General features: G+C 40.0%; 2 protein-coding genes across 3 annotated transcripts in view; one reads left to right on the top strand and one right to left on the bottom strand.

The window, feature by feature from the left end:
* LOC122564095 (eosinophil peroxidase-like) overlaps positions 1-21,453 on the top strand; it is a 40,604-nt gene extending 19,151 nt beyond the window's left edge. The window contains exons 6-14 of one of the 2 annotated variants that reach the window (XM_043718656.2): positions 2,923-3,129; positions 7,719-8,061; positions 8,927-9,087; positions 10,155-10,413; positions 11,858-12,028; positions 13,967-14,204; positions 15,551-15,756; positions 19,774-19,935; positions 21,059-21,453. In XM_043718656.2, coding sequence (XP_043574591.2) covers positions 2,923-3,129; positions 7,719-8,061; positions 8,927-9,087; positions 10,155-10,413; positions 11,858-12,028; positions 13,967-14,204; positions 15,551-15,756; positions 19,774-19,935; positions 21,059-21,075 — 1,764 coding nt within the window. In that variant the 3' untranslated portion in view covers positions 21,076-21,453. The remainder of the gene's footprint in view (positions 1-2,922; positions 3,130-7,718; positions 8,062-8,926; positions 9,088-10,154; positions 10,414-11,857; positions 12,029-13,966; positions 14,205-15,550; positions 15,757-19,773; positions 19,936-21,058) is intronic. The other variant, XM_087977439.1, reaches the window with a different exon arrangement.
* Positions 21,454-24,196: 2,743 nt separating this feature from the next.
* LOC122564094 (eosinophil peroxidase-like) overlaps positions 24,197-27,236 on the bottom strand; it is a 99,262-nt gene continuing 96,222 nt past the window's right edge. Inside the window, exon 15 of the mRNA XM_043718655.2 lies at positions 24,197-25,353. Coding sequence (XP_043574590.1) covers positions 25,214-25,353 — 140 coding nt within the window. The 3' untranslated portion in view covers positions 24,197-25,213. The remainder of the gene's footprint in view (positions 25,354-27,236) is intronic.

Genomic DNA, 27,236 nt, shown 5'->3' on the forward strand with positions numbered 1-27,236 from the left:
AAAAATAAGCTGAGACAAAGAATTTGGTCAGTTCTGACCCAATCACTGCTCAAACCTCAGCATTCAAGAAGAAATATATAGGCACTAAATTATTTATTTTTGGTAAGCCCTGGTTAGGGTAACAACTGGAATATGATTTTTAGATTACTTACAGTGTGGAAACAGGCCCTTCGGCCCAACAAGTCCACACTAGCCCTCCGAAGAGCAACCCACTCAGACCCATTCCCTTACATTTACTCCTTCACCTAACACTATGGACAATTTAGCATGGCCAATTCACCTAACCTGCACATTTTTGGACTTTGGGAGAAAACCAGAGCACCTGGAGGAAACCCATGCAGACACGGGGAGAATGTGCAAACTCCACACAGGCAGTTGCCTGAGGCCCGGGTCTCTGGTGCTGTGAGGCAGCAGTACTAACCACTGTGCCACCGTGCTGCCCTTCTGTTGGAGGCAGCAAGTCCAACTAAACAACTAATGAAAATAAAAACCTTTTATTATAAAGGCTTAGATTCCTTTCTACACATCAGCTCATCCTCTGAACCATCCTCTAGTGAATGCCAGATGTTGAGAGTTGTTAGAGCTGGAACTATCATGCTGATTGTTTTCTATTACTTTCAATAGTATATGGAAATGGATGCTGACGTAAAGTTTATTCAGGAAACATCAGCCATCAAGCGCTAATGGATAGCTCAAGATTGTGTGTTTGAAAATGTTGCCTGTCCAGTAGTTTCCTATATTTCAATACCTTTCAATAATCTTGTTCATATCCACATAACACAGTAGGGAAAATTTTCAAGATATAAAGTCAAAATCTTGACATCCTCACAACTTCTGAAGCTCCACCATATTAAACTGTTGTGAAAAGACTAAGTTTCATGATGTAGAACTCTATACTGAAATTGAGACTGATGTATATGTTGTGCAAGTTTCTGCAACTTTAAGGGCAATCTTCCATTGCTTATAGGACAACTTTCATTATCTCCAAATCATTTTTCTGCTGAGGTACCAACATGAGATTTCTCAACCTGTAGAAAACGTTCTGGTCCAAAGAGGACAGTAAAGGCACATCTTTACTGACATAGAGTCTTTTAGCACCGGAACAGAGTCTTCGGTCCAACCTTTAACCTTTCCTATTCATGCACCTTTCCAAGTTTTTTTTAAAGTTGTAATTGTATCTGCCTCTATCATTTCCTCTGGCAGGTCGTTCCATACACACAACACCCTCTGTGTAGAAAAAGTTTCCCCTCAGGCCCCTTTTAGAGATCTTTCCCCTCTCACCTTAAACCTATGCCTTCTAGTTTTGAATTCCCCTACCCTAGGGAAAAGACCTTGGCTATTCACCTTATCCATGCCTCTCATGATTTTATGAACTTCTATGACGTCATCATCCTTCAATGCTCCAGGGAAAAGGTCCAATTTATCCAGCCTCTCCTTATAATTCAAACCCTCTGCTAACATCCCTGCAAATCTTTTCTGCACTATTTGCCCATTTAATACCGTCTTTCTTATAGCAGGGTGACCAGAATTATACAAAGTAGTCCAATTGTGGCCTGGCCAATGTTCTGTACAGCTGTAACATGATGTCCCAACTCCTGTACTCAATGCTCTGACCGATGAAGGCAAGCATGCCAAACGGCACCTTCACCACTCTGTCTATCTGCAACTCCACTTTCAAGGAGTTATGTACCTGAACTCCTAAGTCTCTCTGTTTGACAACAAACCTCAGGGATGCCTTCAGGATTCATGCACCCAAACATTTAGGGAATAGTACCTTTGTAATACATTTAAATGAAGTTACTTCTGCAGGCAGGAAATCAGGTCACAAATTTGTTTGCAGATATATGGTTATGGTATTGTGCAGGCCTAATAGGAACCACAAACCTTAAAAAATAGAGTTTCTTACAGTTTTCCCACAGCTGTTGCATATAAAAAAGGTGAAAATCACATTCTTAGTGCAGTGTTGGTTGCTGTCTCATTAGACACAGAATACCTGGTGGTGGTTTTAACCTGCAAGCAAGGGATGAGGTTGACATGATGGGTCTGTCATGATAACGTCGTCTGGTGTTAGAATTAAGCCAGTGTTAATGGCATCACTCGTCATCATAAACCAGCGATCCAGCCAACTGACCCTGGCTGCTCAATTTTTTTTAACGTCAATTTATCACGACGTTGTGTCTGTCACACATACCACTGATACATGGGAGTAGACAAGCCCCTCCCCAGATAAAGGGTTGCAAATAAGCCTTGTATGTCTTATAGCATTCTTACCATAAATTAGGTAGGAGTGTGACCAAAGACCCAGAAATTGGAATCCAAGCAAACCCAGGTGCCAGTCTCTGCTGTGTCTCTGTAGGAGACTGTGCTTGGAGCAGAATTTCCATCCTCCCCAAACATGAGTTCTGACGTCAAACATGATGTGGATGATGTTGAGAACTGTCAGGTAAGGACCGTCCCTAACCATTGTTTAGGGTTCTGTCTGGCAGATAATCCAGATGGAGTGAGGTGCATCAACCTTCTGTCAAAAGTGTGCAAGCCACCAAGCGGTTGATGCCCATGCATACATCTGGAACAATGAGCATTTAACCTCTGTTTTCAGCCTATTTAGCTTATTTTGCTAGGGGCTCAGAAAACCATTGAAATGTACAATTTGACTGGATTTGCCATGGCTAACCAAAGTGGCTGGAGTGTGTCACTACCATACTTCCTTAGTTTGCTGTGACTGTCAGGCAAACATTCACAACAGAAACTTTTAATCCCAGACACTCCAATAAGGTCAGAGGTACAAGTTTTCAATTGGTTCATTCTGGCACATTCAACGGATTTGCACCCTGTGGATTTTTCAGACCTTGGCACTGTGTTCTCAAAGTGATGACTTAAGCTAATGGTTTTGTGTTAATTTATTTCTTTTTCATTTCTTAGGTGCGAACTGTATCAAACCACATTCTACAAGTGGCCAATCAGATTGTACCATTGGATCAGGAGCATAGTCACTTCTTTGTACAGTGGGGCCAATGGCTTGACCATGACTTGGATCTGGTTCCTCAATCTGGCAGCACTGAAACATTCAACAATGGTGTTGGCTGTGATAAAACATGTGCAAAAAGAAGTCCATGCTTTCCCATCAAGGTTAAGACACTTTGTACTTCACACAGAGCCCTACTTAGCAATCAGCCAAATTATTTTCTCAAGAAAACAGAAAAATAATTCATTTTCCACTATTATATTCACAGATTTATATCAGTCTGCTGGTATAGTTCAAATCTCAAAGTTGTTTTGATACCCATTGTGTCTCCTTCTCTTTCCTAATCACAATTGCCACTCCCTCAGAAAATGCCTCCTCTACTTCTCTATCCTTGTGAGCTACAACTTCATTCAAATTCACTTTCCTCTTCAATCCTTGAACACATTATTTCCCAAATCCATGTTTATCTGCCTTACAGATTTTATTACCAGCATGGCCATGGTATTATTCAAAATGACAATTGACATCCTCATTAACTCTGACCATGATAACTTATCTCTCCTCATCCATCACAACCTCACTGCTGCTTTTTGTGTTGTTGACTGCACATTTGCTGCAATACCATTCCTCTATTCTACAGGTCAATGTGATCTTTCTTGCTGATTTACTTCTACTGAGCTGACTGTTGTCAGAATATCTCCACCAATGGTTTTCTTCTGCTTTCTCTCACACTTACCTTTGAAAAATCACAAGGATTTACTTTTATTTCCTTTCCATTTTTTATCTGCATCCCACAATTTTGCAACATCTATTTGAGACATGCATGTCAACTACAGTGAATACAATGATGACGTCCAGTTTTATCTCTCTCAAATCTTTCCCTACTGGTATGTTGGTCTGTCGTGAATGAGTTGCAACATCCACCAGAAATACTGGAAGGAATCACCTTCAGTCCCAGACATGAGTTGACTTTGGCACTGATTCCACAGTCCTATCAAGCTGAATCTGACTCTTTACAAATTTGTGCATTTAACCTCAAGCTGACATTTTAACCCTATATGGTCTATATCACAAAGACTTATTTTCACCTTTGCATCATCTGTATGTTTCTTAAGTATTTTTTTATCTGTATGTCCTTGCTTATTATGATCTGCCTGTACTAGTCATAAACAAAACTTTTCACTGTACCTCAGTCCATGTGACAATAAATCCATCAAACAAATCAAACCAATACATGTTTGAACTTTTAACCCCCATGTCAGCCCATTTGTCACCTCCAGGCCTAACAATTCCAATGCTGTTCTGTCCAGCCTCATACCCTCTACTCTTCATGAACTTCAGCATATCCAAATTATTCTCTCTACATTCTGCTCATCTTTAATCCCTGTTAATACTGATCTACATTGGTGCCAGGTTCGATAATGAATTCAATTTTAAATTCTCAACCTTATTTTTAAAATTACTCATGGCCTCTTCCTTCTCTATCCTTACAAACCCACTCCTCACTGCTATCATCGGTGAGCAGGTCTTCGGCTGTCTAGACTCCATGTACTGGCATTCTCATCCAAAACCCCACTGAATTCCACTTTCATCTTGCTTTTTTTTAACTGTCCTTTGAGAACCCACATCATTTAATGACCAATCCGCTGTTCCTTCCTTGACTGATTCTATCTTTGAAATACCTTTGGAAACTTGTCTAAATTAAAATTAATTTAATTTAAATTGCTATTGCTGAAATATGCCTGCTGAAAACTCAATGATATATCCCTGATAAGTGCCAGCAAAGTCTCTAACTGTAACAGTTATACACCAACGACGTAGCTATAAATATGTGCAGCCTTAACAATTTACAGATTTGCGATCATTGGCTCACTCTATGTTCCTGAACAACTCTCCTTCCCCTTCCCCACCCACCTCCTCCCCCTCCCTATCACCAACACACACCAGTAACTATAGATAGTATTGATGTACACTCTGAGATTAGGTCAGACTCTGCTGCTAATAACAAATTTTTGATTAGATGATATCTTTGTCATATTGTTATTACTCTGTATTGCACATATGTAGGTCTACCAAGTTGTAGCTTGTAAATCATCAGCTTGCTTTTAACCTGATGCTGATACACTGGACAAGCATGTACCTATATCTATGAAAATAGGGATGCACACGTTTGAGCTCAATGAAGTCATCGAGTCATAGATTCGAACAGCATAGAAACAGGTTCCTTTGGCCCACCATATCTATGCTGTATAACAAATACACTAATCCCATTTAAAAAAATTCATTCATTTTGTAGGATGTGGGCGCCGCTGGCTGGGCCAGCATTTATTGCCTGTCCCTAGCTGCCCTTGGGAAGGTGGTAGTGAGCTGCCATCTTGAATTGCTGCAGCCCACCTGCTGTGGGTTGACGCACAATGCCAGTAGGGTGGGAATTCCAAGATTTTGACCAAGTGACAATGAAGGAACAATGATATATTGCAAGTCAGGATGGTAAGTGGCTTGGTGGGGAACTTGCATGCAGTGATGTTCCCATGTATCTGTTGTCCTTGTCCTTCTAGATGGACATGGTCATGGATTTGGAAGGTGCTGTCTGAGGATGTTTGGTGAATTCCTACAGTGCGTCTTGTAGATAGTACACATGACTACTACTGAGCGCTGTTGGTGGAGGGAGTGGATGCTTATAGATCAAGTGGGCTGCTTTGTCCTGGATGATGTCAAGCTTCTTGTGTTGTTAGGACTGCACCCATCCAGGCAAGTGGGGAGTATTCTATAACACCTTTGACATGACCCTTGTAGATGGTGGACAGGCTTTGGGGAGTCAGGAGGTGAGTTACTCGCCGTAGTATTCCTAGCCTCATTTAACTGCACTTGGTCGATAGCCTACTATTCTCTGGCATTTTAAGTGCTCGTCCAGATGTTTCTTAAATGTTGCAAGGGTATTGGCCTCTCTGCCACCCTGTCAGGCAGTTTCTACCAACCTCTGGGAGAAAAATCATTTCCTCAGATCTCCTCGAAACCACTTACTCCTCACCTTCAAGTTATGCCCTGTGGTCTTAGATACATCTGTCATGGGGGAAAGATTGTCATGATCTACTCTGTTTAGGACACACAATTCTGTATACCTCCATTAGATCTGCACTCATCTTCCTCTGCTCCATCGAAACAAACCCGGCCTATTCAGTCTCTCATCTTAACTGAGACTTTCCTTCTCCAGCAACATCCTCGTGAATCTTCCTCGCCAGTGCAATCATGTTCTTCTGATAGTTTGATGACTAAAATTGCAGACAGTATTCCATCTATGATCTAACCAATGTAACAAGACTTTCTTGCTCTATATTCTATGCCCTGGTAATGAAGGCAAACATCTGTATGTCTTCTTCACCACCCTGTCTTCTTCTGCTGACAGCTTCAGGGTTCTATGGACTTGTACACCAAGGTCCCTTTCTCCTTATTACTCCCTAGGACCTCTAATCACTCAACTGTAATGACTGAAATATTACAGATATTGGCAGTCACTCAATGACAGTCCTGCATAAAACTGTCAATGTTTTCTGGTGTCCTATCAATTCTTCAATCCAACTCAGAAAGGGGCTTTCCATCAATGATATTTTTAGTTTGAAAATCTATGATGGCTAGACTTCTAATTTTGACAGCTCCATAGATGTTTTGTAAAGATATCCAATAAGTATTAGGTTTGCCGAATTGATTTACTTATATTTTTCGACATGAACATGAACTATCTATCTAATGAGCAGCTGCAATCTCACCACCACCCTGATCCAACCATTCCATTCAATCAATAAACCAGCCTACTATCTTCTACCTTTGTTTATAACTAGTTGAATAAAAACAAAAAGGCATAATTTTAAAAATGTTGCTATTAAATTTCTCCTGGATTGTTCTAGCAGGGTCCAGGACATTAATCTGCAACCAGGTGTGGATTAATGTCCAGGACATTAATCCACACCTGAAGTACAGTGTGCAGTTCTGGTCTCCAAATTTGAGAAAAGACATTCTGGCTATTGAGGGAGTGCAGCGTAGGTTCACGAGGTCAATTCCTGGAATGGCAGGATTACCTTACACTGAAAGACTGAAGCGACTGGGCTTGTATACCCTTTCGAAGATTGAGAGGGGATCTGATTGAGACATATAAGATTATGAAAGGATTGGACACTCTGGCAGTAGGAAACATATTTCCACTGATGGGGTGAGTGCCGAACCAGGGGACACAGCTTAAAAATACGGGGTAGACCATTTAGGACAGAGCTCAGGAGAAACTTCTTCACCCAGAGAGTGGTGGCTGTGTGGAATGCTCTGCCCCAGAGGGCAGTGGAGGCCCACTCTCTGGACTCATTTAAGAAGGAGTTGGATAGAGCTCTCAAAGATAGTGGAATCAAGGGTTATGGAGATAAGGCAGGAACAGGATACTGATTAGGAATGATCAGCCATGATTATATTGAATGGCGGTGCAGGCTCGAAGGGCTGAATGGCCTACTCCTGCACCTATTGTCTATTGTCTATTGTCTATTGTCTATTGTCTATTCCTGGAACCTACAATCTTGGAGAACTGATGAATCTATTGATAGTTGAGGTTAGCGAAAGATATTCAATTTTGTCAAAAAAAAACTGCATGCATCTATATTTGCAAATATATCTTTGAGAGACAACAGAAATCTTGGAATTTAATTTAATTTACTTGTGTGCATTGATGTTTGAAACTAATTTTGCTCTTGTTCGTGTCATTCCTTGTCAGATACCTCTGGATGACTCCAGGTTCAATAAGAGCACAGGCTGCATGCCTTTCTTTCGATCTGCTCCTACATGCAACACTGGTTATCTGGGCTCACTCTCTGGACATGTTAATGTTCGGGAACAGCTAAGTGCAGTGACATCATTCATTGATGCCAGTATGGTGTATGGTAGTGGTAAATCCATTGCAAATCAACTCCGAAACAATACGAATGATTTGGGATTGCTGGCAGTTAATCAGAACCACTCTGACAATGGGCTGGAATACTTACCATTTAGCAGCAAACATTCAGAGAGCCCTTGTGCTAAGAACCCCAATGGTACTGGAGTCCCATGCTTCTTAGCAGGTAAGAATTCCACTACATGACATGTCATGTGCATATAGAATACTTCTCATTAATGTTCCATGGCATCTTCTTCAATGCAATTTTAAGGAATTTTTAGAATTCCTTGGATGGAAGGTTCTTTAGATCAAGGAGACACATTCCATACAATTCTGCTGAGCACTGTTACCAGTGAGTGGGGTGAAATCTATTAAGCATGCTCTCTCTTTATCACTTGGGTTTGACATTTTAGATGTACTGTGCCAATATCACTCAGGTTTAATGGGTTGGAGGAGGAAATGTTAAACTCAGCACATTCAGAGCTGACAATGCTTTAAATTGTAAATGAAAGGCAAGAGATGGACTGGTAGTCGATTATGAGACGCATTGGTTAAAATCGCTGAGCCATTATGCTGCCAGTTAGTAGATGAGAAATAAACTGCATGCCATTGTTTCCAAAGGGAAGCCAAAAATTAATCTTTTCCTTAAGCTCTCTGTTTTGAGAATGGTTTAATAAGTTATTATATAGATTTGTTTTTGATTGGGAAACTTTCCTTCATTGGCCTGATCACTATTAATTCCAATTAATTAAACCAATTCAGTTCTATCATGAGAATTTGTTGTTCTTTAGGTGACTTTTACAGCTACTGGCATCAATGATTAGTAGGAAATGGTCATAAATGTCAATTTGCTTGTTGAATGTGCAGACTTATCTCATTGAAGCTTGTTAGGTTAAGGAGGATAGCAAAACTCCAACTAAAATGTGTGCAAAAGTAAAAGAAAAAAGGAAATAGTCTTAGAATAGAAATGTTCCTGTAGGCAAAATTTTAAAATGTATTTTTACAATTGTGCAAAATTACCATCAATATGGCCGTCACCTTGTCCACAGGTGATGGACGTGTAAATGAGCATCTGGGTATATTATCTTTTCATGTATTGTTTCTGCGGGAGCACAATCGCTTGGCGAGAGAGCTGAAGAAGTTGAATCCACATTGGAGTGGAGAAACAATCTACCAGGAGGCGAGGAAAATCATGGGGGCATTTCAACAGGTAAAATAATTGCAGGAGACATCCAAACGAAAGGACACCATTTTGTATTGTATACTACCTAATTTTTCTTGTGCTGCATCCTGACCCACTTTAGCAATGCTCAATCATAATTTTTGGTGGAGTCGTAGAACTGCCTTAGACTGGGGAGTCAGAGTTCAATGAGATGCTAATAAATATGGTAAAATTATAGAATCGATGTTCCATTATTAATGCTTCTACTACTTTTAGCAGAAATTCTATCTGTGCAGTAAGACTTTTCAGGTTTTTAGATTGTTAACAAAAGATTCACAATTATCTCACAGCTTTTGTCACCTCAGGACATTTCAAAGCCCATCACAGCAAACCAATAGAGGATTTTACAAGTGTAGTCACTGCTGCAATGCAGAAAACTGGGATGTCAATTTGCAAAGAACAATCTCCCACAAATAGCAATTTGATAATGACTAGATAAGCTGTTTTTAAACTGTTTAGAAATTTATATTAGCAAGGACACTGAGGATAACTCACATGCTCTTCATCAAAATAGTGCCTTGGGATTTTTACATCATCTGAGGGAATAGATAAGGCCATGCTTTAATGTCTGACTTGAAAGATGGAATCTCCCAATAATATAGCACTCCCTCAGTATTGTGGCCAATCACAAAAGACTCAGCCTGGACTTTTGTGTTAAAGTCCCTTTCGCAGTACTTGAAACTACAGTGTTCTGACTTAAAGATCAAAACTATCCATTAACTCACCACTGCCGAGGCTTGAGAATAGAACAAGTAAATTTAATGAACCTTAATCATGTTTTGACATTTTGCGAAATCCTAACTGCATCTTTGATTTTTAATTATTCTCTTTTTCTGCCAAATTTCTGACCTTTCTGCCACTATTGACACTCCGGATCAATTCCTTCATAACTAGGCTACTTATTGGACCCATCACGTGAAGAAAACTTTATTTCACTTAGCGCTGAGTGAAAAACCAGTGCTTTGTTATAGTCTGAAATCCATTCTTGTCTAGATTTCTTTCTTCTTACTAGATAATACATTTACCCATTCCTCTCCCTGACTCCTTTTTGACAGATAATAACCTACAGAGACTATATTCCTCGACTCATTGGTTCAGATGCAATGCAGAAATATCTTCCTCCATACAGAGGTTACAATGAATCTATTGATCCTAGAATTGCCAATGTTTTTGCTACAGCCTGTTTCCGGTATGGTCACGTCACCATTCAGCCAATCGTCCATCGTTTCAATGAGAGCTACCAAGAACATCCACTTTACCCAAACCTGCTCCTGCACAATTCCTTCTTCTCTTCTTGGAGAATTGTGGATCAGGGTAAGTAATAAATCTCAGTACAAATTAATCATATGCTGCCACTGAGGCTGTAGTGTAAAAGCATACTGCCTCTGGATGTTGCTGAAACATTACTCCCATTTCTCGGCCGTCAGTGCAGCACATGGAGTTGTTGTATTAGTAAGTTGGAGCATTGTCACCAGTGAGTCTGACACTAATTCCAGGACAGGTAAATGCCTAAAATCTCCAAGGATGCCGTGCAAAGAGTATGAGCTGCACTTTGCCAATTCTTATTGCTGTAGTGTACAATAAATACCTTTCAGAGGTTAAAGAGGTATGATCTGATCCAACAATGTGTGCTTTACATAAAGCAACACTATTGACAAGTGTAACTTGTCATGTTAATTGTAAATGTAAATGTCTTCTAAATGCTCAATGGTGCAACTAACTTGATGATGTTCAATAACATAACAAAATGAGCTTTTATTATTACTAATTGTTTTCAGCGCGGAATGTTATTTCTTGTACTTCAGGGAATAATGTTATGTTTCTGTTCATAAGAATACTCTGCTGAAGACTACAATTATGGGAACTATGAGCACAACAGGCTTTCAGTGTAAGATGTGTTAGGAGTTAAGTGCATTTTTGTGTGAATTGTCATTATTGCATACCCAATCCATCAATGTAAATGCAATTCTGATAGCAACTTTTTTAGCCTGTTTATGGTTAATCAGACATTTTTACACAATCAGCTTTGTTTCAAATTTGAAATTTCCATTGTAATGCAGAGTGAGTTTATTGATTATAGGATGATGCTCAAAATGTTCAACTGCAGACTGTTGCTCTCTTTTCAAAAATAATCTGCTCTGCCTGGTTGTGTGAGACATTGTGCTCCTTAGACATGGCTAATCAGTACAAATTAGTAAAGTACTTGTTGAATTTTTGCATCGAACACTATCAACGTTTTCTACTACACATTTGTAAAATTTGTTATGTGTTGTCCATTTTAATACTGACAGATTTGGTGAAAGCGTGTTTGTACATGACAATGTACATCTACTTTTCTAAGGATACACTTGTGCTCATGTGAGAGTGTTTGTACACTCAAGCTCATGTGAGCATCATACATTTATGGAAATATAAATACCATGTACAATGCATTCATTCTTTAGCATGACAGAAGACAGTCATATTCTAGCCACTGATTTTAGAGTGACAGGACTTAAAGTAAACCTTTTGAGATATAAATCCAATGAGGTATAACTGCGCTATGACAGTGAACTTTGGTTTCTGATGGCAAGTGGCTAAGGTGAAACCCTGGTTACATCTGAAAATGAGTTTGATCAAGAGTTAGGTGCCTATTGCTGTCTGTAATTTTTAGTATTTCCCAACCAATGGAAATCGAAGATAAGAAAACAAGCTGAAAAAATAATTGTGGAGGAAAAATACTATTGACATTTATTGCCATGATGTTTTATTCTTTCAGGTGGAATTGATCCAATTCTTCGGGGACTACTGGCCAATCCGGCCAAGCGTCAGGAACAAGATCGGATGATAGTAGATGAACTTAGGCAACATTTGTTTGAGTTGACCAGTCGCCTACCGTTGGACCTAGCTTCATTAAATTTGCAACGTTCCAGGGATCATGGACTTCCAGGTATCGGGAAACACTTGCACACATTTGAGAGTACAGAAACTTTCTTATACTTACAGCAAAGTGCACTCTAAGATAAAAATGCATACACAGATATAAAAATAAACATTCAGATTCACACATGTGCGCGCACACACACATGGTAGACACACATGCATGTACACAGCATACAGTCAATGCAAACACATCCATACAGACACAAACATGTATACTTCTCCAGAATACGTTGTGTTCAAACTACTTTGTGCTCATTGCAGAATGCTACAGCTATGCTTTGCTGTATAATCTTATGAACATAAATTTAACATTAGTCCCTGAAGTATGAAGGACAGCACTCTTACAGTGCAATGGTCTGCTTGTATACTGTTGGAACCTATGCAGAAAATGGTGCAAATTGCCCATTACACACTTGTAACTATAGTAACAGGAAGAAAAAAATGCAATGATGGTGAACCATGTGAAAGATTTTTGTCTGGTTTGCACTGCTTTTAGTCTCTGTTGCACCTCAAATGCTTATGATAATCACTTTTCTATTCCTAACATCATTCTCATAATTATCCTGAATGCAAACCTTAGTGAATCTCATGGTATAGGATAAAAGGGACCATAATGTTTGAGGTAAAATTAAAGGTCGAACTATTACAGGGAAACATTGTGGTGTAAGGTGGGTGGAGGGAGGATTTTGAAAAAGTTGGGGAATTTTAAAGGAAAGGAGATGTGCGTACATTGACATTTTTACAGTTTTATACACCTTATCTACTCTTCAACAGCATTAATGACTCCACCATACATACAGATAGCACAGATTGGCACTATCCCTGGAGAACAATCTTGCCATATGTGCTGGGTTTCAATTGCCTCTCCAATTCATCATTCATTCCTCTGTTTCATGCCTTGGCTCCTTCTCCTACCAGGAAAAATGGGATTTGTTCAAAGGGGGTTCACAGTGTCCACATCTGTGTCCTGGTTGTTAATTTTAAAGATCTGCCGAAGCTCCTTAACACTGAAAATCCAGCCCCAGGTATTGCTAAGACACCAGAAGAGGAATTTAATTATTAAAGGGCTGTCATGCCTAATTCAATTGATCACAGTGTAATTAATTGCATTAGGAGATAATCACCTCTAAAGTCTGAGTATCATCACTGTGGGCATAAATCCTCTTGTGGTATTAAGTGCCTTGAATGCTTTGTATACTCCTGAGTAATGTATCTTATCAGTTGTTCAGTAAGACCTCCTTTCTCATGTAATCTATCGTGATGCCCCATCCCTATAAACAAGCACTGCTTTATGCTTACAGTTTGCTATCAGCTGCCAAGTCTCTGTCACTGCTGTTTAATATTTAGCACCTAGAAAATTGACAGCCCTGACCTTGGATGAGAAAGCACAGTGGGTAGTACAAATGAGTTGTGGAAAACATCGGAGTGCCCAAGCATACTCACTTTTAGTTATTTATTTTTGCTGTTGCAGGAGTTGTGACATTCTGCAGTTTCTATGTGATTAAGTCAGATATTTTACCAGTACCTTAAAATAATTTTATTAAACTGTCAATATTTTAGTAAGTAATTCATTATGTGGCACATGATGCAGACAAAGGACGTCCCAGATCCCTGTCCTAGTTAGTGCATACTCATGGCTCTGTTCACAGAGTGGTGAGGAAGTGACAATTGGTTCTTGGGTTATGGAGGGTTATTAATTGGACTTCCTGTTTCTGTGTGCACTGCTGGTCATCGGGCAAAGACAGCATTCAAGCCCTAACTGTGGCAGAAATGCCTAACTGGCTGAACTTTCAATTAAATGGCCATGGTGGTTTTGGGGGAGTGGGGGCGGGGGGGAGGTGTTGAGCTGGTGAGAGCTGGCACATGGAGAATGGGAGTTGGGAGAGAAAACCAGAGGAGAAATGAATGAATTGTATCGTCTCCTTTCCCTCTCTTCTGATCACAGGTTACAATGCATGGAGGAGATTCTGTGGTCTTTCTGAGCCTAGGAATTTGGCAGAGCTCACTGCAGTCCTCAGAAATGGAAACTTGGCAAAGAGCCTGTTTAGGCTGTATAGAACTCCCGAGAACATTGAGCCGTGGTTAGGAGGAGTGTCTGAGCCAGCTGTAAATGGTGGAAAGCTGGGCCCACTGTTTTCCTGTCTGGCAGGACAGCAGTTCAAAAACCTACGAGATGGAGACAGGTAAATGACAACTTATTACATGCATGGAAGTCAAAAAGATATAAAGAAAGCTTTACCAACTCACTCATGCAGATAAAAATGGCTCCTAGTCTTGATTTTAAAGCTTTCCCTTGAGCCCCAACCTAGAGCACCATTGAACTTCTCCTACTGTAGGGAATGATTTTTGATGATTCTTGGCTCAATTAAATTTAAAGCACCATCTTCAGAAGGGCTTGCTGATTTGCTCACCACTCCTAATTCCTCCTTTGACTGTTCTCAATGTGGTCTCCAGCTGTTACTAACAATAGAAAATGACCTGAGGTCACTCAGCAGCTCAAATTGATGTGTGCAAGCTAGTAGCAGGACAATGGTGGAGGAAACATTTATGTGGGAATCATAGAGGTAATCTGTTAAAGAGAACAGCTACTTCTCAGCTGAAGATACATTACTAGGGGTTATTTGTCTTTGGCCATCAAGCTGAGCTCAGTCTTGTCTTCAGCTGAAGTTACTCTCCAGCAACAATAATAGAAATTTTGTCAAATTTTCTTTTCTGGATAACAAGACCAGATGAAATTAACTGTTTTAATTTATTTCCTGAGACCCACAAAGACTGTGATCTTTCACTCTCTGTGCCTTGATTCTTCTGCAACGTGCATATGGAATCATTTTCTCATAAGACATCAAGAGCAAACAAAACAACTTAGAGTAAACAACAGCTAGTGAGATGCTAAGTATAGTGGGTAACATCGCTGCACTAATTATCCAGAGGCCTACGTTAACACTCAGGGGTCATGAGCTTGAATCATGATAACTGGTGGAGTCTAAATTTAACTATTTTATAAAATCTGGAATTGAAAGCCAGTCTCAGTAATGGTCGCTACAAAACTGCATCAATTCTCATAAAAAAAATCTTTGATGAATGTCATTTAGGGGAGGAAACCTGCTCTCCTTATCTGGCCTTGCCTATCTGTGACTCCAGACTCTCAGCAATGTGGTTGACTCTTAGCTGTCACTTATAATGGTCTAAAAAGCCATTCAGTTTAAGCGCAATTAGGAATGTGAACAGACGCTGGGCTTGCCATCAATGCTGACATCCCATGTAAGAATAACTTTTGAAAAAGAGGTCTGTGATATACTTCTGCTGAGGAAGCATTAGTAGATTGGCAGCATATCCAGGGAATCTTCTGCTGCATAATTGGAACTTCCCGCTCCTTGGATGCTGCCTGACCTGCTGCGCTTTTCCAGCAACACATTTTCACCACTTCCCACTGAACACCAATAGATGCAGTCTGATCATAGTCTGACACATAGTACAGTCCAAGAATTGCCCAAAATGCCAATGTTACATCTTTTCCTTTGTACTTTAGATTCTGGTGGGAAAATGAAAAGACTTTTACAACCAGCCAACAGCAGGCTCTACAGCGGGTTTCACTGTCCAGAATAATCTGTGATAACACCAGGATTGAAGACCTCCCGCAAGATGCCTTTACCTTCAGACCATACCCTGAAGGGTTTGTTAAGTGTGCTCAGATTCCACAGGTAGACCTGAGTGCTTGGAAAGAGAACATGGAAGGTATAGTATTGCAGGGGTACAGTTGTGTTTCTCCTTGTCAATCCTTGTCAATCTTTGGCTGGCCTACATCTGGCAACATCTGTTTACAAAGAAGAAACTGGAGATGGAGTTAGAGAAACCTTTCTAGATAATATGGAGGTGAAAGCATTAACTTGTGAGAATAAAAGTTTATTGTTTGTTTGATTATCAAATAAATGAAAGTAATTAAGGTTGTTGTAATTAAGGTAATTAAGAATATAATAATGATACAACTTGAATGTATGTATATAAAACTTCCCACATGTAATTCCGATTGACAAATGGACATTGCGTGTGTTCACTGTGATGGTTTGATCATGTAGACAGTTTTGGATGACTGTTGAATGAAATATGTCCATTCAGATCAGAAATGTGGCCCCGAGTATTGAATGAGTTTTCATTTTAACTTTTGACCTTGCTTTCCTGCTGATCCTTCTGATGTCGATCTCTTGCTGTGTTTCACTGAAGTTCAATGTAAGTTCAAAGAACAATATCTCACCTTTTGATTGAGGCATCTCATACCCTTTCAGCCAACACCTTGAGTTCAACAATCTCAGACTGTGATGTCTGCTCCCTTTTATTTTCATTCTCTTCATATGTTTCAATTTTAATTACTTTTCCTTTCTTTTTGTTTTGGACAGCAGCTGTTCTCTATCTGTCATTCATACCTCTGCTAGACACAGATTTTCTTCCTTTACTAGTCCCACTAACACACTCATTGGCCTTAGACCAGCCTGACAATTAATCACTCCTGTATTCAATGTTTTAACAAACCATTTTTGTTCTCTTCCCTCCCCCATTTCACTTCCTTAGAACTTATTACCTTTCCATTTTCTTTCCAAGGTCTAATGGAAGGTCACAGACAGGGAATGTTCACATTGCATCTGTCTCTATCAGAGACAAAAAAAAAATTGAAGATGCAGGAATCCAAGGTAGACAGGCAGGAGGCTTGAAGATCACAGCAAGCCAGACAGCATCAGGAGATGGAGAAGTCAACGTTTCAGGTTTAACCCTTCAGGGCCTGCAGTCCTGAAGAAGGGTTATACCCGAAATGTTGATTTCTCCACCTCCTGATGCTGCCTGGCTTGCTGTGATCTTCCAGCCTCCTGCTTGTCCATCAGAGACTGAGCTGCCTGACCTGCTGACTATTTCCAGATACTTTTGCTTTTATACAATGCTGATTCTTTTATAAAGCAGCAGAATAGAAGAAGCATCAAATAGCTAAAAGCACAAAGATTTTGCTTTTGCCTGGATGAACAGGAATCTCTTCTGAGGCCTCTAGGCTGCTGCTGACACCATGGGTTACTCCTCCTCTCCACAGCTGCTTTCCCAAGTGTGCACCTACATTTTGTCTAACTCTGAATGGCCTGGTTTAATGTCAACCTGAAGATGGTTACGTTTAACACCCAGAATTTACTATTGGCATGGCAAAAAGGCTCCCTCAGGTTGGAGCCAGCTTCCTGCTGCCGCGAGGGGGTGGGGTATAACCAGATGGTGCTGTCTGTTGGCCAGCTGTCTGACTGTTTAAATCTATTCCCATTTATTTAGTAAAATGTCACTTGTCTCAACACCACTACTTTCCTTTAAACTACACAGTAATGCATCTTGATTGACTAGTTTTGTGATATGCTTCAACACTAGAATGCATCCATGATTTACAATCTTGTAAGTTTGTAAACTGTGCTATTGTGCTTCATGGTGTATAAAGTGTAAGAGTTTGACAGGGCTAATACTGAGGAAAATTCCAAGTACCTCCCACTATGATGTTCTCATTTGGACTTCTGGGCAGAACAGCTTAGGATCTTGAAGGCTTAACACTCAAAATACTGATCGTCCACATATCTCTATATCTCTATCTACAATATCAAGGCATCTTATAGCTAGTTGCTAACATACTATAAATGACTTCTTGTTCAATACAAGAATCTTTTCTAGTTAGACTAGGAAGTATTTTCCCTCTAGGGCCGGGTGCTGGCAGGTGGGACTAGATTGGGTTGGGATATCTGGTCGGCATGGGAAGGTTGGACTGAAGGGTCTGTTTCCATGCTGTACTTTTCTATGACTCTGTGACTCTACCACATTAAACCCAGTAGACTCTATAGTTCCCTATACTTAAAGAACACTGTGGCAGTAAAAAGCTCCCTTGTTGAAGTACAGACCTGGTTTAATTGCACATTCAACACACTGATCAGGTATGGGATCTTATAGAATCAACGAGTCATACAGCACAGAAACAGACCCTTCAGTTTAATCAATCCATGCCGAACGTAATCCCAAATTAAATCAATCCCACCTGCCTGTTCCTGGCCCATATCCCTCTAAACTTTTCCTGTTCATGTATCCATACAAATGCCTTTTAAATGTTGTAATTGTACCCACATGCACCACTTCCTCAGGAAGGTCATTCCACATGTGAACCACCCTTGTGTAAAAAATTCAGACTCAGCTTAAGACACTTATTCTACAGATAACAACAGAAGGAAAGAGTTGAAGACGGAAGTACCATAAGAAGAAACACTTGAAGGAAGATTTAACAAGAAAAAAAATCAGTCCATGGTTAAAACGTATTAAACCTTGTAAGGGGTGCACTGCAGTAGGAGAGTTAGAAACCCCATGCGAGGGATTACTTTGTTCCAGAGCAGATCCAGACAACATTATGTGGCAGTGATCTGTTGGAGTAGCCTCAACTCAAGGTTCAACAGGAGAGCGAATGGACATCAGAGTTTTTGTGAATGAAGTTTAAATCATTGGTGAAAATGTCCATGCAGTGGGAAAGTGAAAAGCAAGGAAAGTACTTACAAGTCAGATCAAGAGCCAGTGCCATAGTGGTATGTACTGCATGGTGTAGGGAAAGTGAAACCACAAAAACAGTTCAAGCTGAGATCATAGACCCGAGTTTGTTGCAAAACCAGAATTAAATTGACAAAGAAGCAGGTTAGGAACTTACTCAAAAAATGTGGTACTGAGAAAGAACAGCAGGCCAAATAGAATCTGAGGAGCAGGAGAGCCGACGTTTTGGGGAATGTAGGAGTTTTGCCTGAAACATTGATTCTCCTGCTCCTCGGATACTGCCTGACCTGCTGTGCTTTTCCAGTGCCACACTTTTTAACTCTGATCTCTGGCATCTGCAGTCCTCACTTTCTCCTAGGTTAGGAACTTAGGCAGCTCTGATCTGACAGGAGTAGGAAATTAGGAGTCTTTCTAAAAGCAAAGACATTAGATTCATCATTTAAACCATGTTAAAGATGGGAACTGTGTATTTAACCATAAGGAGAGGAAATCGTTCAGGAAATGACCATGAAGAAAATAGTGATCATTATTAGAGTTGCAGTAAATAGGAATCAGTCTGAAAGAAATTGTAAAAGAAGCAGCATTCATCTTCAAAGGATGCAAATAGTAGAAGTCATTCAGTAAAACAAGGATTAAAGCAAACATTGTTTATTAAAGCCACCTCCAGTGGGATTTACTCAGCTAAAGCTGCTAAGGAAATGCAAATAATTTATTAAGGACATAAACAGCAGAAATCATCCAGTGAAGCCACAACAAGTTGGAAATTATACATTCTGAGCTTTTCATTTCTATCACGTACCTGCCAGCCTCACCAACCATCAGCCCCCACACCCATTCCCCCCCAACCCATTCCACCTCCCTACCCCCCCAAACCGCACCCCCCTCTCCCCCCCCCACCTCACCCCCCAGCCCCCAGCTCCCCCAACTCCTTCCCCCGGCCAGGGGCTACCCCTGAACCAGCCACCTCTACCTACTCGAACTTCGTGGACTGAATGGCCTCTTATACTGTCAGAATTTAGAATTCTGTGTTTGGGAATGAAGCTTTTCACTTGAATCTTATTGATATATGTTCTATAGCAGCCTGACTTGCCTCTCATCATTGTTCTGATCATTGCAACCTCCTCTGAATTATAGCACATTTTGTGATTCACAATTTGATTCTGTGCTTTGACTCTCAATTTAGCATTCACCTCATTTGCTTCTTTACAGTGACCCCCTGCAGCTCTGTCCCAGCTGTTGAGTATGCCTATTTTTCGGTGTGTCAGTCCTCAGTCAGATATAGCTGTGAACCTGGATTCAGGCTGGTGGGAGACGACACCATAACTTGTCTGAGTAATGGACAGTGGGACCTGGAACCACCTAGCTGTATAGGTAAAAACTGAAAACTGGTAGCTGTATAACTTTAATAAAGTGTAGAGCTGTCTTCTGGGGCTATCAAATTGCATTAGAAGATTATTCAATTGATTTGGGCATCCAGGTCCTGACAAAGCGACACATGTCTGCCAGGGACTTTCACATTCTTAAGGTCTGACAAAAACAACTACGATCCATGAGCCTTCTCCACCCTGGTCGTGCACTAAGATGCAGGTTTAATAAAAACAGGCCGAGGGGAATAGCAGCTCTTTTGCAATTCTACTTTTATTTCTTAAATATTTGAGTTGGTATTTGACATCTGGCTATCAGCATGAAACACTCCTAGATAAGTAGTCTAATTTATTAGTAAGAATTCTTTCTAATCATTTCATGATTTACTTTCTGATCTTCCTCACATTGCAGCCCCCACCATGATCCAAAGTTCTTTCCTCGACAGCTGCCTCTGTGTCCCCTCCCCACTGATTTGTCCTGCTATACCACAAAGCAGTTTTAGACCCACCCCTAGTATATACCCATGATAAAGCCTTACAGCCCAAAATTGAAATGTAAGTAATGCATGACATGGATTATCATAGAATCCCTACAATGTAGAAGCAAACCATTCAGCTCATACTGACCCTCTGAAGAGCTTCCCACCCAATCCCTGTAAGCCTGCATTTCCCATGGCTAACCCACCTAGCCTACACAACCCCAGACACTGTGGGCAATTTGGAATGGCCAATCTAACTAACCTGCACATCTTTTGACCGTGGGAGGAAACCGGACCACCCACAGAAAACCCATGCAGATACTGGGAGAATGTGCAAACTCCACACAGTCACCTGAGAATGGAATTGAACTAAAGTCCCTGGGGTTATGAGGCAGCAGTGCTAACCACTGAGCCATTGTGCTGCCCCAGGTTATATAGGCCCTCAAAATGAGTCATCAGTTTCTCTTCAGTCCAAGAGTTTTGTTGGTGGATATCTAACAACATTATAAGTGTCCTTATTGCAGTTCCCTTTGGCATATGTTTACATTACATGTGGAATCTGATGACAGGGAATTTGTTTACAACAACACTTTTTCCACTCTCCCCTTCTTGCGTTTGTGATTCATTCTAACATTTTGTTTTATTCTGCAGATATGGCAATGAATTAAATATGATTCCACACTGTTTGGTTTGAGAAGAAGGTAATACTAAGGATGTATCAGGCCATCCAGGACACCAATGTCCTTTCTGTGTGAATACTACCCAGATGTAAAGAACAAGACACACTGTCAACTTGATCACCTCAGTCCATCTTTTGATGCAACTAGCTGCAACTTTCATCCAAATGTTGCTGATGTTCAGAGGATTTATGTTGACAGTTTGGGAATTTATAGAAAATTCTGATGATCTTGCTACTATCAAGAGTGGAGAATGTCCTAATCAGTTTACATCCAACACACTGATTACAATTGATTACTGTTCCTAGATGTATTCTAAACCTGTTACAGAATCAACAAATAAAAACAGTTAATGCAGCTGTTACCTCAGGGCTGATTGATGGATACAGAATTCATATTTGTGTCAGACTGTGAGTGTATAAATTTGTGTGACTATTAATCTGTTAACTTAAGCTCATTCAAACTGAGGCTCTGCTCATGCCCTTACTCACATTGAGTTCCATGCACTCATCCCAAGACTATAAGACATAGGAGCAGAAGTAGACCATTCAGCCCTTCAAGTCTAATCTGTCATTCAGTGAGGTCGTGGATGATTTGATATCCTCTCTCTTGTACTTGTTGACCGACTTTGGCTTTCATCAAATAACACTTTGACTTCAAAATTCTCATCCTTGCCTTCAAATCTCATCCCCATTGGGCCCTTTCTTATGCCCGTCAAAGCCATTTAGCTCAGTTGATCAGAGTGTGGATTTAATTTTTCTAACAGCTATGCAGTTCCTGGGGCCTGGTCTTGACTTGCTCTACTGTTGCATAATGGCATTATTGAACCATACTAGCAAACCTACAACAATAAGGATGCTTTAGGTAGAGATAAGAGATAAGAGAGAGAGATAGAGAAAGAGAGAGAGAAAGAGATCTACAGCCTAGTGAAATATTACCGATGATCCAATACCACTGTTCAAAATAGACTTCAATATCTGACCAATGAGTATCAATTGTTCTAATGCATGCTGTCCTGAGTGTTGTCAGTCATGCTTCACAAGCAACATGTTTGTGTGCATGCGTGTGCCTCAGGTGTATGCAGACACACCAAGCCTTCTATTTGCTTTCCCTGCCCAACAACAGACAAAAGCCTCTTTGCCTGTTTCTGCTGACTCACCTCTTCAGATCCATTGGGGATAAGTTTCTGTGGGAATCTCCCTCTCACCTTCCATAATTATGATGAAAGATCTGTAGATGGTTGAAATTCCACTCTATTTATCTGCCTTATGCCCAGTCAGGGCTAGCAGTGGCTCATAAAGCAGTGGCAAAAGCCTTATTTGTTGATCCTCCTTTTACACAGACTATGTTTCAAAGCAGACATCTCTGCCTCACCTCAAAAGCTTAACTTTTAATAGCATTGGTTCTTTCTGAGGCTTTGTAGTGAATTAGTTTAACAGTCTGTGAGATGGTGTGGCTCACATAAGGTGATTTCTTTCTTTGAGCGCTGTTGTGCCTGGAACTTTGTGTACCTATACAGATCTCCCTCTTGGAGCAATGTCTGACGGTACTCTTGGGATTTGGAGGCAAACAGCCAACCACCCTGTGTAAAAAGAAAGTCCATGCCTTACATTTTGTCAAAAGAAATTCAAAATGCCACAATACTGAAACATCCCTTAATTTCCACTTATGACTTAAATTCCTGATATTTAATATGATTTTTGTACACTCCCTTCATACTCTCTCTGCCAAATATCTTGTTTTCTTTTTGCTATAGGCAAGTTATGTGCAAAAGATTTCATAGATTTACCAAACTATTAAGAATTGAAAAAGGCAATAATGATCCCTGGGCTACATCATCTCCTTTATAATGCCTTTCCAGTTTAAAAGCTTCTCATTTGTTGGATCTGTTTCAGAATTTTTACAAGTTATTTACCTGGTATTAATATCCTATTCTCTGGCTCCCCGTATCTATTCATCAATCAGTAAGAGACCGCATCAAAATTATTCATAAGCTTCAAAAATGTTTCATCAATTGGAATTCTTTGTCCAAATCAGTAATGCCTTTCAAAGATTCCAACACATTTGGTAGCCATGAAATAGGTACTTTTCCTGATTTTTGCTATCTATATTTTCAGAAGTTGTATTTTCCCAAATGTCACCCATTATATCATAAAATAACATCGAAGGCTTTACGTCAGACTTTCTGCACAGTTATTGACTGTAGGATGTATGTGTATTTGATTTGTAGACTGAAATTGAGCTAAGAATCAAATTAACTGCTGACAAATGTCAAATAATTTAACTTTATAGGGTAATTTGAAATTACTAATGTTCAACATGTCAAAAAATAGAACTGAGCTAAATATAATTTATGTCCCGACAATAATATCTACAGCATTAATAGATGTTTGTCATAATTGCTGATCAATTTTAATTTAGGTTCAAATCAAGTTACACATTCTGGCCTTGCAAAATGAGTGCCATGAAATTGAAGGAAATGTTTATTTATTGACATCACATCATAAGCTCTTATGGAAGATTGTTTCTTTCCAAAAACAAATCCAGGTTATCTGAGCAATTTATTTTAATCTCTTGTAGACTTTTTATTTTATTCTTTTTTTCAGAGACATCTGTTATGCATTTATTTCTTGTTACGCTGAATTATCTCATTGGTAAATAAATCTATCAGGCTTCACTTAAATGTAGCAAAGTGATAGTATGACATTTACTGCCTGTCAGAACACACAGGAGAGTGTAATTGTCACCCTCCCTGCATTACACTGTAATAAAGGATAATTATAGGTTCCAGTGTGCACTATGTCACCCATAACATGTAGGCAGTTATAGGTTTAATCTCAAAGAGTCTACCTGTTCTTGAATCCATCTTTTTCTGTGAGACTTTCATAAAAAAAATTAGGAGAAAGCTTGAATAATAACATTTGATCTTTCTAAAATTATATCCTTTGTTACTTACATACTGGTTAACTCTATTTCTACTGTTCCTGGGAAATTGCCAGTTGAGTTGAAGGACTAAGAGAGAACAAAACAGTTTGCAGGGTATAGGGAAAATCCAGATAATGAAGGAGACAGGGAGAAAGAGAGAGCAAGTCTTAAAAAAAAACTATTTCAGTGCTGGTATGAACACCATTTATTTAATCTGTGTCAGACAAGAAATTGCATGGGATGCAGCTTGGTTGCTGCTACATTATTTTACTGATTCTACACAAGCAAAGAGTAATCACAGCAAAAGAACAGCCAATATTGTAATGATTAGAACATTAGAGCGTTAGCTGAGAACAACTTAACATCAAAATAAAACAGCTTATTCAATTTAAACAATGCCTGTAGTCATTGGAAAGATCTTGCATTTATTGTGAGCGCCTGCATATTACATTCTATTGAATCACAGTCACTAATAGATAAGCAAATGGAGCAGTCAATTTGAGCAACTCTAATAATTGCAAAAGTAGATGAAGTTATTTATGGAATGTCTGGTTGTAATGATGGCAAAATTGTCAATTTATCCTACAACCATCCAAACAAAAGTGTTTCTTAAAATCCAGCATTTATGATTATTTCACTGGAGTGTTATGCCCAGAAGATGTAAAATTTCTGCTGCAGTTTTCTGCTGAATTATAATTGGTTTGAAAGAGGTTCTGAAGAGGTTGGGGTGGGGGGGGGGGGGAAGGGCAGTGAGAATGGGGAGCATGTATAGTCAGGGGTGAGATGTGGGGACTACTTTCATACAATACAATACCATCTTGGGGGAAAATATTTTATGTGGTCTGCTGATGACACCACATGTATTTGGAAGCAATACTCTGCAAGGCTCTGGGAAAGAATGAGGTGTGCACACTCACCACTACCACCTTCTGCAAGTGAGGATGGGAAATAAATGCTGCCTTGTCATCATCACTCAAACTCCAGGATCAAATTTACAAGAAGCATCAGGATTAAAATTAGATACCGTGACTGTATTGTCAAAGACCATGCTTTAAAAGGGGAAGGGGAAGACTCACTCCATTCCGTTGGGTACTCTTTCAGCACTGGGGGAGAGACCACCTCATAACTGTATTCTTATATTTAATGAAAAACCTCATTCCCATCCATCTCCCTTGCACCCTCACAGTTAAGAAACATTTTGGCCTCAGGCTGTAGCCCAAGCATCAACTTCTGAGCCATCTTCAAGAAAATCGATATTTGCTGTTTCTCCTTTGGATCCCACTGATCGAGGTTCTATTTTACCTTCTTTGAAATCTGTTATTCCTTTCAAGTTTCTAGAAATGTCTGAAAATATTATTTAATATGTTAATGTTTTTAAACATTACCTCTTTGGCACATTTGTATCGTATATAAGCTTATTAATTGTACTATGTATAAGCTTAGTGGTGACAATTCTTAATTGGTGAGTGTTCTTAGAAAATATTTGAATTTTGGGGCATGTTGTGTTGGAAATGTCACAAGTTGGATTCTCATTAAGTACCAACTATTGCAAAGTAGTTTGAAGAAATAACACCTGGAGTGAATTGGCTAGGCATGTATATGTTCCAGAGAATCTAGCTTAAGGATAAAGGAGTACCAAAACTACAGTGTTAATTGGCCAGAAGATGTTTCAGGACATCCTCTCAAAACATACAAGTTATAGTTGACACCAAGGCTTCAAGACTGATCAACAAGAAGAATGTTTTGAGTTTTAGAAGTTCCAGGAGTCCCTGTTAAGGATACATGTTAAATTTGAAACATATGAATTAGAAGCAGGAATAGGTCAATCAGCCCCTAAGGTCTGCTCTTATTGATTAGATTCCCTACAGTATGGAAATAGGTCCTTCAGCCCAACAAGTGCACACCAACCCTTTGAGGAGTAACCCATGCAGACCCGTTCCCCTACCCTATATTTACCCCTGACTAATTCACCTAACACTATGGACAATTCACCTGTCCTGCATATCTTTGGACTGTGGGAGGAAACGTATGCAGACACGAAGAGAATGTGCAAACTTTACACCAACAGTCGCCCACTGGCTCAGTGGTTAGCACTGCTGCCTCACAGCACCAGAGGTGGGAATTGAACCTGTGTCCATGGCGCTGTGAGGTAGCAGTGTTAATCACTCAGCCATCATGCCTTCCTTTCAATATGGCCATGACTGATTTGGTTGTAACACTACTTCACATTCCAGCCTATCCGATAACCTTTGATCCCCTTGCTTATCAAAAAAATGATCTACTTCTGCCTTAAAAATAATCAAAGACTCTGCTTCTGTCATCCTTTGACAAAGACAGCTCCAAAGACACACAACCTCTGAAAGAAAGACAAGTTCTCCTCACCTCTGTCTTAAAGTGACAACAAATTATTATGAAGTAGTGTCCCCTATTTCTACATTCTCCTGAATGAGATTGCATGCACTCCACATCTACCTTGTCAAGACCCCAAAAGATCTTGTATGTTTCATCAAAGTGCCTCTTATTCTTTTAAACTCCACTGGACACAGGTCTTTCAAAGCCTTATATGATCAAACTGCTATCTGAACTTTTGATGAAATGTCCCAGAAAGAAAAGTTAATATTCTGGAACTCCCTGTAGGACTCTTCTCCAGTGACTTGTTTGTCTCAAAAGTCATTTTCAAATTGTCACATCTTGAAGCATCTATTGTTTTGTTCAATGGGGACCAAATTATAAATGGTTTCCATTATAGTTGCTATAAGGACAATCATACTATCAAGGTTTTTTTTCAATCAACCTATTAAGAGATGTTATTACAGAATTCTGCAGCAGGTGGGATTTGACTCCAGGCCTTCTGGCTCAGAGGTAGAGATACTACCACTGCATCAAAAGAACCCCTCACCCCATATGTAAAGGAAGATGGTTGCGCTTGTTGAAGGTCACTATGGCAAGAGTGAGCGGCACGGTGGCACAGTGGTTAGCACTGCTGCCTCACAGCGCCAGAGACCTGGGTTCAATTCCCGCCTCAGGCAACTGACTGTGTGGAGTTTGCACGTTCTCCCCGTGTCTGCGTGGGTTTCCTCCGGGTTTTCCGGTTTCCTCCCACAGTCCAAAAGATGTGCAGGTTAGGTGAATTGGCCATGCTAAATTGCCCGTAGTGTTAGGTAAGAGGTAAATGTAGGGGTATGGGTGGGTTGCGCTTCGGCGGGTCGGTGTGGACTTGTTGGGCC

The sequence above is a fragment of the Chiloscyllium plagiosum genome, unplaced genomic scaffold (genome assembly GCF_037043375.1).
Source record: "Chiloscyllium plagiosum isolate Xiang-an unplaced genomic scaffold, Cpla_swu_hap1 HiC_scaffold_31, whole genome shotgun sequence".
Lineage (NCBI taxonomy): Eukaryota > Metazoa > Chordata > Chondrichthyes > Orectolobiformes > Hemiscylliidae > Chiloscyllium > Chiloscyllium plagiosum.